At 42.3% G+C, this 14630-nt stretch overlaps 1 protein-coding gene across 1 annotated transcript; it reads left to right on the forward strand.

Moving 5' to 3' along the window:
* On the forward strand, positions 1-11445 carry LOC120238168 (DLA class II histocompatibility antigen, DR-1 beta chain-like). Its single transcript, XM_039241795.1, has 6 exons — positions 1-164; positions 5922-6191; positions 9233-9514; positions 10209-10319; positions 10785-10808; positions 11103-11445. The coding sequence occupies exons 1-6, from the start codon at positions 65-67 to the stop codon at positions 11114-11116; spliced, it is 801 nt and encodes a 266-aa protein (XP_039097726.1). The 5' UTR covers positions 1-64; the 3' UTR covers positions 11117-11445.
* The last annotated feature ends 3185 nt before the right edge of the window (positions 11446-14630 follow it).

Raw genomic sequence — 14630 nt, forward strand, 5'->3', positions numbered from 1 at the left:
TAAAGGAGGTTCTTAGTTCTCACTGACTGAGACTTGCCAGTTCCCCAGCCCCCTGTGTTCCAGCATGGTGTGTCTGTGTTTCCTGGGAGGCACCTTGATGACAACTCTGGTGTTGCTATTGATGCTGCTGAGCCCTCCCCTGGCTTCGGGAAGAGATATACCACGTAAGTGCATTCCTTGGGTGGTGAGCTATTGTGGAGTGGGGGGAAGAAAGAAAGGAGTTTTGCTCCTGTGTCCAGGCCATGTCCCTTAGAAAATTGTGACATTTTCTTTAATGATTGCCCGCCTTTATCATATAGGTCCCCAATTCTAAGCAAAAGAAAAGGAGCCTGCATGCTTGCCTCTCTACAAGAGAGGTAAGGGACCTCCATATATAGAGGCCATTTCTTCTCAACTCTCTCCCAGTCAAAGCTCTCAGGTTTGAGTCTCATTCCATCAGGGTCTTGAGAAGACTTTAGAAATAATGATTTCAAATTAATCCCAGCAAGTGGTTCCCTTTATTATGTTGAGTTATGCTAGAAAATAAGAAAACTTCTCAGAAAATTAGACAGAGATGAAAAGGAACTAGAAAGCTCTCTTCTAGAAGACCCTGTGTTAGGTCTTCCCAGGATTAGTTATGTTGGTGCCTCTCTGTAATATGCGAGGGTGTATCAAGAGGTCTCTCCCATTATCTCCTTTCCTTTCTCCTGAACCTCAAAGTTTACAAGGCCTTTATCCCTGTACTGAAGGTTCTCTGACAGAAGTTGGGGCTAGTTTTATCTCTATTTCTCACCCTGGAGGTACAGCAGAGATCCTTAGAACCTGAAATGGCACTGTAAGGAGAAGCATATATGGGTGTTCTTTGCTGTCTTAAAGATTTTAAGATATCTTCTGAGAACCTGGCACAAGTTAATTTTTCATTACGAATCTATGTTGAACCTTCCTAAAGTCCATTTCTCCTGAGCCTTTGCATTCTGTGGCCTGAGCCACAGGAAGGGATTCAACTCGTATAGGATAAATTATATGAAATTATGGTTTTGTAGGTAAACTAGTCAATATCAGGAATTTCATATGGTTTGAACTATACATCCTGAGCAAGTGCAGAGAGTTTGAAGGATGTTTACATTTAATATGACTGAAAGAAAACATGCAGGTCAAGTGGATGTTTTGGCTCACTGAGGTTTTGGCCCCAAATGGCATAGGCTCATTCTTCATGTTCTGCTTTCTTTAATTAGTCATGTTTGGTTGCCTCCACTTCCAGGTCCTCACTATTCTTTTCCCACTATGTCATCACCGTTACTGAGCATCCCCAGTGTACGCACAGCCCTCAGCACTATCACAGATCTACAGGACGAGTGAAAACTTAATGAGTTTTTCCTTCTTTCTTAAAATCACCTTTTCCTTACCTGTGATATATTTTCCAACAGTAGAAGGAGAAGGAGGTAGTTTGTCTGAAGTTCACACAAGCAATGAGGGGATATAATATATCAACAGAATAAAAGAATGTTGGAGTGTAAAACCCATCTGGCTTTCTAGGATCCTCACAATTACTGGCTCACAGAGCCCTGGATTTATCCACGCAGATCACAGATTTTTGTGCAGGTACTATGTAGTAGGCTCTGCTCTGAGCTCAGTGAATTAATTTGAATGGGCTAAAGATCACTACCATCATGGATTTTATGTAATGGCAGAGGAGAAAGCCAATAAATATTTAACAATGAAAACATTTCTGACAATAAGTACTCTGAAAAGAAAAATACACCTGGTTTTGAGACAGAGAGAACTGGATTCACCTGACTTCAGTTCAAGCGTGTAGGGAGCTCTCCCTGAGATGGTGACATTGAGTTGAGGCCAGACTGATGACAGAAGCCAGCCATGTGAAGGATGCAAGGGAAAAGTGTTGTAGGGAGAGAGAACAGGAAAAAGGCCAAGAGTGGAAGAAGTTTGTTGAGTGTCAGGGACAGAAGGAAGGCTGGAAACGCTGGCGTGCAGGGAGCAAGTTGGGGAGTGCTCTCCGTCACCACTACCATGTTTCCATCACTCAGGGAATGCCCAGCGTGGCCCCATCACCAGTGCTCAGTAGTTTTTAATGTCAGTACCTTTGACTTATTTGTTTATTTGTTTGTTTGTTTTATGATTACAGGTATATATTTAGGTAGAGAATATTTTTTTAAGTTTTCATTTAAATTATAATTAGCATATAGTGCAATATAATTTTCAGAGGTACAGTATAGGGATTAACACGACCATATGCTACCTGGTGCTCATCTTACAAGTGCACTTCTTAATCCTGGGACTTATTTAGATAAACGTTTACATACATTGAAGTTTGATATAATATTTTCTCGTTAATGACATGATAGTTTTCAATATCTTCATCTGGTAGTTCATTTGTGAACATGAATGTAGCCCAAAGTCTTGCTAAGCAGTTTTTTGGGTTGATTTATTAATTATTAGCTTTGTCATAAACACTGGCCACTAATTTATTCCAGAAATCTGTGGATTCATAGGCCACTGTAAACTGCATCAAGAACAGAGTTTAAAATTTTTTTATACTTGATCTTCATGGGATTAAAAAAATGTGTTGGTCACAAGATTTCAACAAAGATGTCGTACTTGGTGTTGCAATGGGGGAGAATTAGAAGCCAAAGCTTTAATTTTTTCAAGAATTTGAGAAGTACAATATGTGGAACAATTCTATGGGGACAAGTAACTTACAGGTTTCTCACAGTCTAGCTTGCCTGTCATGAACGTGGGCCATTGATAGAAAATTATCTTTCTTGAAAAATAATGCACAAGTTAAATATTTACACCATTCAGACATCCTGGATTTTGGCTTTTCCAGTATCAGGAAATATTTGGGTAAGCCTGAAGCATTAGCACATCCAAGAGCAATCGTCTTTTGGTTAGAATTCATAGCAGCTTTTGATACTCTATTAGGTGCTATGAATGGTTTTTTGTTTTTTTCTCAGAATCTGGTCTCAGTGAAGAGCCATTTTTTTCTTGCAAAATAAGTTTGTTCAGTTTCAAGGTTTTTTCTTTATCAGATACAATATTGGCAAAAATTTCAATGTAATTCTCAGCTGTCTTATAATTAACATGGGCTTTTTCACCACAGATTTTTCAGGTGGTGTAACAGTGGTTCTCTGCTGGGGACAGGTTTGCCCTGCCTGTTTCAGGGGACATCTGGCAATGTCTGGAGCCATTTTTTGTTGTCACATGGTGCTCTTTTCTGACATCTACTAGGTAGAGGCTAATGATACAGTAGACATCCTACAATGTACAGAACAGCCTTCCTACAAAAGATATCTTGTCCAAGATGTCAAGAGTGTTGATACAGAAAACACTGGTTTATACTGTGCTGCTTCTAAAAACTCTAGACTCACACATTCTACACACACTCACCTTCCAATTTGGGTCTTTGTGGTTTATTTTAGTTTATTTCATAACAAAAAATAATAAGATCGAGAGTTCATAAATTGAACACTTTCTCTCTGAGCCCATTCAGTCAATGCAAGCTCAAGATCTTCATTTTTTTATTCTTTGCTTTATGCAGTGTATTTCAGGATTTCAGGATTTCTTGATCATCAGCATCTCTGTTGACTTTCAACAGTTTATCTTTATAATTCATGAGTTGTGACTGTCAAAAGTATTTTTTTGTAACATGTATCAAACTGTCCAGTAATTCTATATTCTGTTCTATGGAGAATGTCAGATGCTCCCTTTTATTTTTCTAATTTTTAAAGACACGGGTATTTTTTTAAGACACAGTTGTTTTTTTTTTTTATGTTTTTGCAAAATATCTTTATATGAAAAACAAAATAAGCCAGTTGTATTATCAACTAGAAATTAGGTTTCTAGTTTAGTAGTAACAGCTGTGGAAAGTAGAACAAAAATGTAGAGTGTCTGGGATCTTTTAAAGAGATAATTCATGGCAAAATTTGCTTCAGTTGTTTGTAATGTATTACAAATATCATCCTAATTTTTTTTTTTTACAAATAGTTTATTGTCAAATTATTTTCCACATAACACTCAGTGCTTATCCCCAAAGTGCCCTCCTCCATGCCCATCCCCCCTCCCTCCCACATCCATCAGTCCTCAGTTTTTGTCAGCATTCAAGAGTCTCTTATGGTTTGCCTCTCTCCTTTTCCCCCACCATTTCCGCCCTTCTTCTCCCCCTTGTTCCTCCGTCAAGTTCCTCCTAATCCTCCTATACGTGCAAACATATGATATTTGTCCTTCTCTGCCTGACTTATTTCGCTCAGCATAACACCCTCAAGGTCCATCCATGTTGCTACACATGGCCAGATTTCATTGTTTCTCATTGCCATGTAGTATTCCATGGTATAGATAAACCACATCTTCTTGATCCATTCATCTGTTGATGGACACTTAGGCTCTTTCCATGTTTTAGCTATTGTGGAGAGTGCTGCTATGAACATTGGGGTACACGTGCTCCTATGCCTCAGCATTTCTGTATCCCTTGGGTAAATTCCTAGCAGTGCTATTGCTGGGTCATAGGGGAGTTCTATTGTTAGTTTCCTGAGGAACCTCCACACTGTTTTCCAGAGGGGCTGTACCAGTTTACATTCCCACCAACAGTGTAGCTAAAATGAGCAAATCAGAGAACTCTAGATGCTGGCGAGGATGTGGAGAAAAAAGACACAGTTGTTTTTAAACTATTTTAAAATTTTCATGTTATTTCCACTTGAATAAAAATTTTTCTTAGTTCAATTAAACATAAAACAAAAGCATCAAAATACATACATGCATGTATGTATATGTGTGCATATGTATAAGCATATATGTATATATATTATGATGTTTGCATCTTTCTATATACTAAAACTGCAGAAGCACATGTGACTGATTCACCAAAAGGAGCTCAGACATGTTCGACCCTTTACTTCATCAGGTTAGATTTGCCAAATGAGTTTGGTATCAAAAAGTTGTAAAAAGATCTGGTTTCCTAGATTTCTGGATTTTGAAAATTCCAGATAAGGACGTGAGGAACCGTAGTGCAGTCATGGTTTTAGTCTCCTTAAAACTCTTCAGTAGTTTCCCATTACATGTAGTATAAATCAAAATCCTAACATCATCTGGAAGGCTCTTATGTGCCAGCTGCATGCGATTTCTCCAGTCTAAACTTTTCCCTTCCTTTGTCCCATTGTCTATGCTTCAGTGAACTCTTTTCTTCTATTTTGTTGAGGAAGTTCATCAATTCTTTCAAGATTTTGCACATTTTCCTACCTTTACCTGAATTACCACACACACACACACACACACACACACACACACACACACCCTCTCCCTCACAGCTACTTACTCCTTCCTGTCTCATCCTAAACGTCACCCTTGAGACACCTCTCTGGCGCCCTAAGGTAATTAAGATCATCCAAGTATCTTTTGCTCTAGAACTGCACACTTGTCTTGTGACACTTCTCTCCCCATGTCAATAAAGTCCTGGTTGGCATCACTGTCCATTACTTTCCTTTAATTGTAAGCACTGAGAGTGGTGGGGATGCGTCTGTTTCCCTTCTCTGGATTCGCAGGGCGGCGGGGACCTGAGCCAGCCTAGCCCAGCCCAGACCAAGTGTTCATGGTGGCGCTGGGGAGGGGAAGCAGGTGGGACTTGTTTCAGGCCTGGGCAAAGGACTGTGGGAGGCTAGGAGGGAGGTGGGCATCGGGAGGGGTGTCTGTCAGGAGGAGGCAGTGAGGGACAAATGCTCAGGCTGGGAGGTTAGCCTCTGAGACCAGAACCCAGTGACCCAAGAGGCTCCCAGGAGAGGGGTCTCCGACCCCCGCCTTCCTCCGCGCTCCCCGCCAGCAGAGGAGAGAAGAGCGGTGGGTGCAGCTTGTTTGGGGGTGCGGTGGAGCTCCGAGGGGTGCCGGCGTCAGTGCCTTCCAGGGGCCCGCGGTGACTGATCGCCCTGTCCCCACAGCACATTTCTTGTACCAGACTAATTCCGAGTGTTATTTCACCAACGGGACGGAGCGGGTGCGGTTCCTGGACAGATATTTCTACAACCGGGAGGAGTACGTGCGCTTCGACAGCGACGTGGGGGAGTACCGGCCGGTGACGGAGCTGGGGCGGCCCGACGCCGAGTACTGGAACGGGCAGAAGGACCTCATGGAGGACGCGCGGGCCGCAGTGGACACTTACTGCAGACACAACTACGGGGTAAATGAGAGCTTCACGGTGCAGCGGCGAGGTGAGCGGGGTAGGGGGCGGGGGCAGCAAGGGCTGCGCGTGTGTGACTGTGAGAGGGACTCGGTCCAGTGAGCGTGCAGGGTCTGAGCAAGTGCAGGTTACAGGATCCCTGCGAGGGTGTGACGTCAGGGAGTGTGGTGTGTCTGTGGGTGGGGACAGTGTGGTGTGTCCGTGTGTGACTGTGGGGAGAGTGCGCTTGTGTCTGTGTGTGACTGTGGGGACAGTGTGGTTGTGTCCTTGTGTAACTGTGGGCACAGTGTGGGAGTGGTGCCCTGTGAAGAGAGCGGGACACAGAATGAGTGTGTGGGAAGGGGGGGCAGTGGGCCTGGATGTGGGGAGAGTGGGTGTCTGGGGAGGAAACAGGACAGGACATCAGCATCCTGGGTGGCCCCTGAGGCAGAGGTGGGGTGGGCTCAGGACCCCCCGGGGAGGGCACACTGGGCAGGTGGTTGGAGATCTGGGCAGGAAGAGCAGAGGGTCCTGGTTGGGGTGAAGGACCTGAGGGGAGGAGTGACGATTGGGGAGAATGTGAGGAGGCAGGTCACCTTCGGTGCCTGACACTCACCCTTCTTTTTCTGAAGCCCCTGAAACAAGTGTGGCTGTGGCTGTGTGCCACCGTTTCAGTGAGGAAAACTGTCAGACTGATTGTTGAAGACTTGGGGGACCTCTGAGACCCCTCTGATATATTTTTTTCTTTTTAATGTTTAATTTTGAGAGCGAGAGTAAGACCCAGTGTGAATGGGGGAAGAGCAGAGAGTGAGATAGAAAAAGTGCGAACAGGGGAGGGGCAGGGAGAGAGGGAGACACAGAACCCTAAGCGGCCACCATCCAGGCTCCCAGCTGTCAGCACAGACCCAACTGGGCACTCGAACTCGGGAACCCTGAGATTGTGACCTGAGTCAAAGTCGGATGCTTAACCCACTGAGCCACCCAGGTGCCCCACCCCCCTCTGATATGATAGACCTTCTTTTAGGACTAAACTTCCTGCTCTTTTTCTCTTCGTGTATGTATTCTTACATTCTTGAAATGATTGCAAAGCCAAGTATCTTAATTATAATTATGTTACTAAATGTATTGATATTCCTTTTTTTAATGATGAAAGTATTTAAGGAGATGCATATTATTTCATTATACAGTTGTAACAATTCACCTCACATTCCTCTTTGTTAGATATTCTTTCCCAATATTGCAGAATTCAGGTGACATTTTATACTTTTTTATTTTTAATTTATATTCCTTTGATTTCTAAGGTTCTTCAACTTTTCATTTTTACATATCTATTGGCTAGTTGTTATTACCAATGTAAAAATAAGCTATGATTATCTTAGAGATTCTGGTATTTTTCTCAGTGATTTTAGGCATTCTCTCTGCATAAGATTGTTAATGCTTTGCTGGTAGTTGATTCAGCATTTTCTAGTTTGTGGCTTCTGTTTTGATTCTGTTTATTACTTTTCATGCTAGGAATGTAAACATTTATATTTAATGAAACATGCTACCAAATTGTTAGCAAAGATTTGCCATCTACTTAAATCTGCCATTTGGTGGTATGTCAAAATATTTTCCCCATATTTTTCCTTTTATGAAAACAATATTGGGGCGCCTGGGTGGCTTAGTCGGTTAAGCGTCCGACTTTCGCTTAGGTCATGATCTCGCGGTTCGTGGGTTCGAGCCCCGCGTCGGGCTCTGTGCTGACTGCCAGCTCAGAGCCTGGAGCCTATTTCGGAGTCTGTATCTCCCACTCTCTCTGATCTTTCTCTGCTCACGCTCTCTCTCTCTCCTAGAAATAAATAAAAATATTTTAAAAAAAGAAAACAGTATTTATTGAGGCTGGTGGTGTAAGGATGGTCTGCACACTAAAAATACCTGTTCTTGAGTCTCAGACCCTGCCCTGAACTCAAATGTCAGCTTTAAAAGGGAGACAATTGTAAAATGATAATTCCAATAATAGCAATTTACTGCCAAGAAGAAAGATTGATCAGCTGAGTGCAATTATGAGAACTTTTTAAGACAATTGCATTTCCTTGCTCCTTTCCATCTTTGAGGACTCAACGCTGTTTTTGAAATTAAATATATAGGCTAGAGAATTTCCTCTGTCTTTCCTGCTTCCCAGGGGAGAACCATTTCTGTGGTTTCTAAGGTTTAAGTGTAGCATTCCCGGATTTCATACTCTATTTCCTCATCTATCTCAAACTGTTCCCCAGTTTACCTAGACTGCTTTAAATCATATTTTCCCTCAAATTAAACAAGGATAACAAGTAGTTAACAATATAGAAGGCTGAACTCCGATGATCGTTTTACATACTTCGGGTGCATTAATCATTACATAACCCTAAGGGTTAAGTTAGTATCCCTGTCCCCCTTGAATGAGGAGAAAGCTGGGTGCAGAGGAATATAATATTCTCCCAGGATCAGTCAGTAAAGTGGCAGGGCCTGGATTTGAACCTAGGCAGACTGTTCCAGAAATCATTTTATTTATTTTAAATAAATAAAAATCTTTTATTTATTTATTTTTTAATATTTTTATTTATTTCTAGGAGAGAGAGAGAGAGACAGCATGAGCAGGGGAGGGTCAGAGAGAGAGGGAGTGACAGACTCTGAAACAGGCTCCAGGCTCTGAGCTGGCAGTCAGCACAGAGCCCGACGCGGGGCTCGAACCCACGAACCGCGAGATCATGACCTAAGCGAAAGTCGGACGCTTAACCAACTAAGCCACCCAGGCGCCCCAAGAAATCATGCTTTTAGTTGATACACTACATGCCTTGCAAAATGTGTAAACACTTCAGTTCAACAAGGAATAAGTGCTTCACACTATGGAAAACAAACCCCGCACATTTCTGCAACATCTCTCAAATCTAATGGACCCATGCTGTCTGGATTAAATTCAAGTCTCATGATAGTGGCTCTTACTGGGCCACATGGCCAGCTTTGAGGGAGGCCTGGGTGAGATGCAGCCTAAGACCAGAGACCAGAAGCAGCAAGGAGGCCAACCAGGAAGACTCGCTCTGTCTTCCTCTCTTAGTCCCTCTACCACTTCTCTTCTAGTTGAGCCGACAGTGACCGTGTACCCCGCGAAGACCCAGCCCCTGCAGCACCACAACCTCCTGGTCTGCTCTGTGAATGGTTTCTATCCAGGCCTCATTGAAGTCAAGTGGTTCCGGAACGGCCAGGAGGAGGAGGCTGGGGTCGTGTCCACAGGCCTGATCCGTAATGGAGACTGGACCTTCCAGACCCTGGTGATGCTGGAAACAGTTCCTCAGAGTGGAGAGGTCTACACCTGCCACGTGGAGCATCCAAGTCGCCCGAGCCCTATCACCGTGGAGTGGAGTGAGTAGCTTTCTGACCTCATGAGTAGCTCACCCATGAGGAGGGGACTTTGCTTCCCCTGAGTGTCAGGGTTCTCTCTCCTTACACGTATTTTCATTTGTTCCATGGTCTCTTTTCTTGAGCAGAGGTTCCGGGGGTGCGGTGGGGGATGAAGTGAGATCCTGTGATAGAAATCCTCTGATAGTTTAGAGATAGTTATGCCTGGCAGGCAGAAAAGAGGTTGTACATGTTGTGAGACTTTCCATGGCTCCTGAGTAATGGTTCCCTGGGGACACTGGGCAGTAGTCCCCAGCCTCGGGCTAGGCTTGTGTTTCTGGATAATTGCTGTGTGTTGTTCATTGTGATCTAAGAAGAGGCACATCCTCTATGGTGTAGAGACCTTCATGACAGGAGGGGAGTCTGATCTTGGCAATGGTTTTTCTTATTCTGTCACCATGCACAAGCTACTTGAACTTCCAGGAGTCCCAGGCCCCTCATCCATAGATGCTGCAGTAGTGGGTTAGTCAGAGCTGTGATACTTTAAAAGTTCAATACCTAAATATTGTATATACAGAATGGGATTTAATTTTTTTTTTCTCCTGAATTTGCCATTTATTCTGCTTCTTCCAGGGCAGCCTTCATTCTTCATTCTCAAAGTCTATGTCAGAGAAGTTGGATTTGGAGTAAAAATCACTAAAACATCTTTTTCTCTCAGGGGCTCAATCAGAATCTGCACAGAGCAAGATGCTGAGTGGAATCGGGGGCTTTGTTCTGGGTCTGCTCTTCCTGGTGGTGGGGCTGTTCATCTACTTCCGGAATCAGAAAGGTAAGGCACCTGTTGGTCGTTGAGCCTCTCTGTAGACCTTGTGGGTGGGAAATACAGCTGTGATCACATAAATTCTCTGCATACTCGTGGACTTGTATAAAGCCTTTCCTTCCCCATTTGACATCTGATTGCCTAGAAATCCAGGAAGCGATGGTCCATGGTTACTGTGTTGCAGCATAAAAGGTTATGGCTTGTAGAGATAATAAAGTGGTTAACAAGCAGGATATCTTGGGTTGGAGTTCTGGGAAAAATCAGGAAGAGCTACGAAAGCTAATGAAACCACAGAATATTCGTGTGACAGAAACTTCATGGGTCACATCGCTCTCTTTCTACTCCCTCTGGTATCAGGTTGGGGGTTGTGGTATTAGAAAAATCTAAGGAGGTGGGTCTGGGGTTGGGACCTTGCCTGTGGGGACAGATTTACGTATGTGTCTGTTAAGTATATTTTTCCCTTCTCTTTCCCAGGACACACTGGACTTCAGCCAACAGGTAATGCTCTTGACCCTTTTTAGAGATAGAGTTGATTATCCTGAAATACATGGTGGAGGTGAAAAGGCAGAAATAATGTCAACGACTTTGGATCTAACTCCTGTTCAGATAATTAACTGAAGCTTCTTCTCTCCGCTTATGAAAAGGCCTACAGTGTAAACAGCTTTGGTTCAAGGATACTTAAGAATGAATATGTTCTTACTGTGGTGTTTTAACATGAGGCCCTGAGAGAGGGGAGAAAAAGCTGCTTGTGGAGGTGAGTCTAGAAACAACACTCTGCTCTGTCTTCTGCAGGACTCCTGAGCTGAAGTGGAGATGCTGACACTCCAGGAAGAACCTCTTTTCAGGCCTCTTCACAGAGTCAAAAGGTTTCCTGGTTGGCTCTTATTCTTCCACAAACACAGTGCTTTCTCAGGACCTGGTTTGTCCTGGGTTCAGTGACCCTGCAGAACCCATGCTCCCTGATGGCTCCCTCCACTCCATCCTTGACCTGGAAGCCCCAGTACTGACTGCAATACCTTGTCTTCATTCTTCCCAGTCCCCTGTGAATGCTGCCCTCACAGCCTCCCCTGTGTGAGAATTCACCTTCTGCTCATGTATCTTTATAAGCTTTTCTCAAATAAACATGGAGTGACAATCATCTGTTCCATATAGTCTCATGGGAAAGAAGTAGGAAAAAAGAAATGGGAAAGGGAGGATTGCACAAGAAATTACGATATTGGTTTTTATTTATATTCCAGAATTTGGGTCAGATATGGATCTGGAAGGTATCTTTTTATCCTTCTGTTTTATACTTGGTCTTTATGCATTCCGTAATTAGACATGTTTTCTGGAGCTAGGAGGAAGCCCTAAGACCTATACGATGCTGGTATCCTACACTTCTGTGTTCTCAAAGACAAATACATAAGTCCCTTTGCACAAGACAGGGGACAAAAAATATCAGAAAGGCACTAACATAATGATATGATGCTCACAAAAATTTTATAATCACTTTGCTTCTTTTCCCTGACTTTTTATCTTACTCATCATATTTTTATCTCACTTTATTTTTATGTAGGCTCCTCGCCCAACATGGGGTTCGACCTCATGATCCTGAGATCAAGGGTTTCATACCCCACTGACTGAGACAGCCAGGTGTCCCTTTCCTTGATTTTTGTTTAATCTTAAAGTCTCTTAACTTGTGGAAACCCATTTCAAGAGACTGTTGGTGGAAAGTATCTACACGTCCATCTCTATCTGTCTCTCAGATAAACATCAGTGCCATTTGGACACTGTAGCTTGGGATGCATCCTTCCCCTTAGACCATCAGGACAAAGCCGCAAGTCTAGTGTAAAAGGTGTATGTCCGAGGCCTTCCAGTTGTAATCAGTGTACTGTGTGTACAGGAACATCCCGTATGGATCTTATCTTAGAAATCAGAGGCAATGGTGGGAAACAAAGGGAGAAACTATGAATACTCTGATGTGCATACAAACAATGAAATATTATGTAGCTAAAATAAAAAATAACAGCCTGCTTACAATCATCTCCAATTTTGTGCAGGTATAAGAGAGTTTGTACAACACACAACATTTTGTTTAGTAGGCTAGAGGAAGAGAATAGGGATATATAGCTATATCAGTTTTGTTTATCTGTACCCATCTATCATGATCTCTTTCTCCATCATCTATTAAATCTATTTACTTTTCTTAATATAACAATGACAGGACTTTTAAAAAATAGTTGCCTTTTGGGCAAAATGTGTCAATAGGTTGAAGGGATAGACATGAAAGTGGACTTTTCTGCAAGTGTCTTATTTGAAAGTTTTCTAATCTAAAAGATTTCTTTTAGAGAGAGCTATGAGCAGGGACAAGGGGATCAGATAGAGAGACAGAGAGAGAGAAAATCTTAAGGAGGCTCATTGTGAAACCTGATGTGGGGCTTGAACTCACAAACTGTGAGATAATGACCTGAGTTTAAATCAAGAGACAGAGGCTTAACCAGCTGAACCACCCAGGCACCCATCTTATTTAATAGGGAGGAATTGCCAATATTTTATGTAATAAAAAATTTAAAAGATATATAAAGACTGAAACTCAGTTTAATGATGAAAAAAATGGGACAGAAATATATGACAGGAATAAAGTAGAGAAGGAAACCAAATATTTTTGTCCCTTGCATAAAACAACATGGAATCATAATTATCAATCAGCATATAGTTAAATTCTATAGACTTAAATCATATAAAAGAATTGGAAAGATTTCAGAGATATGCAACCAAATTGTTTAAGGAGAAAATGAATTCTGCTATCATACTGTCTGCAGATTAGGTTTCAAAAGTAAATGAAATCTAAAGAGTAGACAGTTTCAGTTTATTTCAAGGTAATAGTCATTTGGACACAATTACTCCACAATCAGAGACAACTGTAAATTTCAAGTCAATTCAAAGTTTATGTATATTTCAGTCCTATGATGCATTATTTGTGTGAGATAGGTTATCATCCCCTGGAAATTTAATAAGGTAACTAATGTATGCGATATTTATATGGTTGGAGTAAGTTCGGTTTGATCCCAGGGTTGCAACTTTTCTTTTGTTGTATTCTCTAAGATTAAGAAGATATTTTCTCATTTTATCGGAAATCTATGGTGTGACATTATAATATAGAATTCAAATGTATGGCAGAAATATTTCAGTGGAGATGCTTTGGATTGCTAGAGGAAAAAAACAATCTAATTGACTTTACTTTTCTTTAACTCTTTGTCTCACACAGGAGATAGATCCAAGGTACTTCATCTCCAATCTGGCCAATTCATCAGGCCAGTGTTGTCCCCAGTGATGCTGGGAAATTGTATCTCATCTCTTTATCATACACCACTTGTCAGTGTTCCTGACATGGTAGTAGGATGCCTGCAGCAGCTTTAGGCTTCATTTTAATTCATAATTTCCAAAGGTATGAAAAGGGAACTGTTCCTTACATGCTTTTTTCTTTGCCATCTTTTTTTTTTTTTTTTACAAATAGTTTATTGTCAAGTTGTATTCCATATAATACTCAGTGCTCATCCCCACAAGTGCCCTCCTCCATGCCCATCTCCCCCCTCCCCCCCACCCATCAGTCCTCAGTTTGTTCTCAGCATTCAAGAGTCTTTCATGGTCTGCTTCTCTCCCTCTCCCACACTATTACTCCCTGTCTTCTCCCCCATGGTCCTCCATTAAGTTCCTCCTAATCCTCCTATACGTGCAAACATATGGTATTTGTCCCTCTCTGCCTGACTTTTTCGCTCAGCATAACACCCTCAAGGTCCATCCATGTTGCTATACATGGCAAGATTTCATTCTTTCTCATTGCCATGTAATATTCCATGGTAGAGGTAAATAACATCTTTTTTTTTTTATTTTAACAAATAGTTTATTGTCAACTTAATAACACCCAGTGCTCATCCCCTCAAATGCCCTCCTCCATGCACATTTTCCCCCTCCCATCCCCCACACCCATCAGTCCTCAGTTTGTTCTCAGTATTCAAGAGTCTTTCATGGTTTGCCTCTCTCCCTCTCCCCCACTATTTCCCCCATTCTTCTTCCCCTTGGTCCTCCATTAAGTTCCTCCTAATCCTCCTATACGTGCAAACATATGGTATTTATCTTTCTCTGCCTGACTTATTTCGCTCAGCATAACACCCTCAAGGTCCATCCATGTTGCTACACATGGCCAGGCGTCATTCTTTCTCATTGCCATGTAGTATTCCATGGTATAGATAAACCACATCTTCTTGATCCATTCATCCATTGATGGACACTTAGGCTCTTTCCATGTTTTGGCTATTGTTGAGAGTGCTGCTATGAACA

This window comes from Hyaena hyaena, unplaced genomic scaffold (genome assembly GCF_003009895.1).
Source record: "Hyaena hyaena isolate Hyena2069 unplaced genomic scaffold, ASM300989v1 scaffold_202, whole genome shotgun sequence".
In the NCBI taxonomy this organism is placed as follows: Eukaryota; Metazoa; Chordata; class Mammalia; order Carnivora; family Hyaenidae; genus Hyaena; species Hyaena hyaena.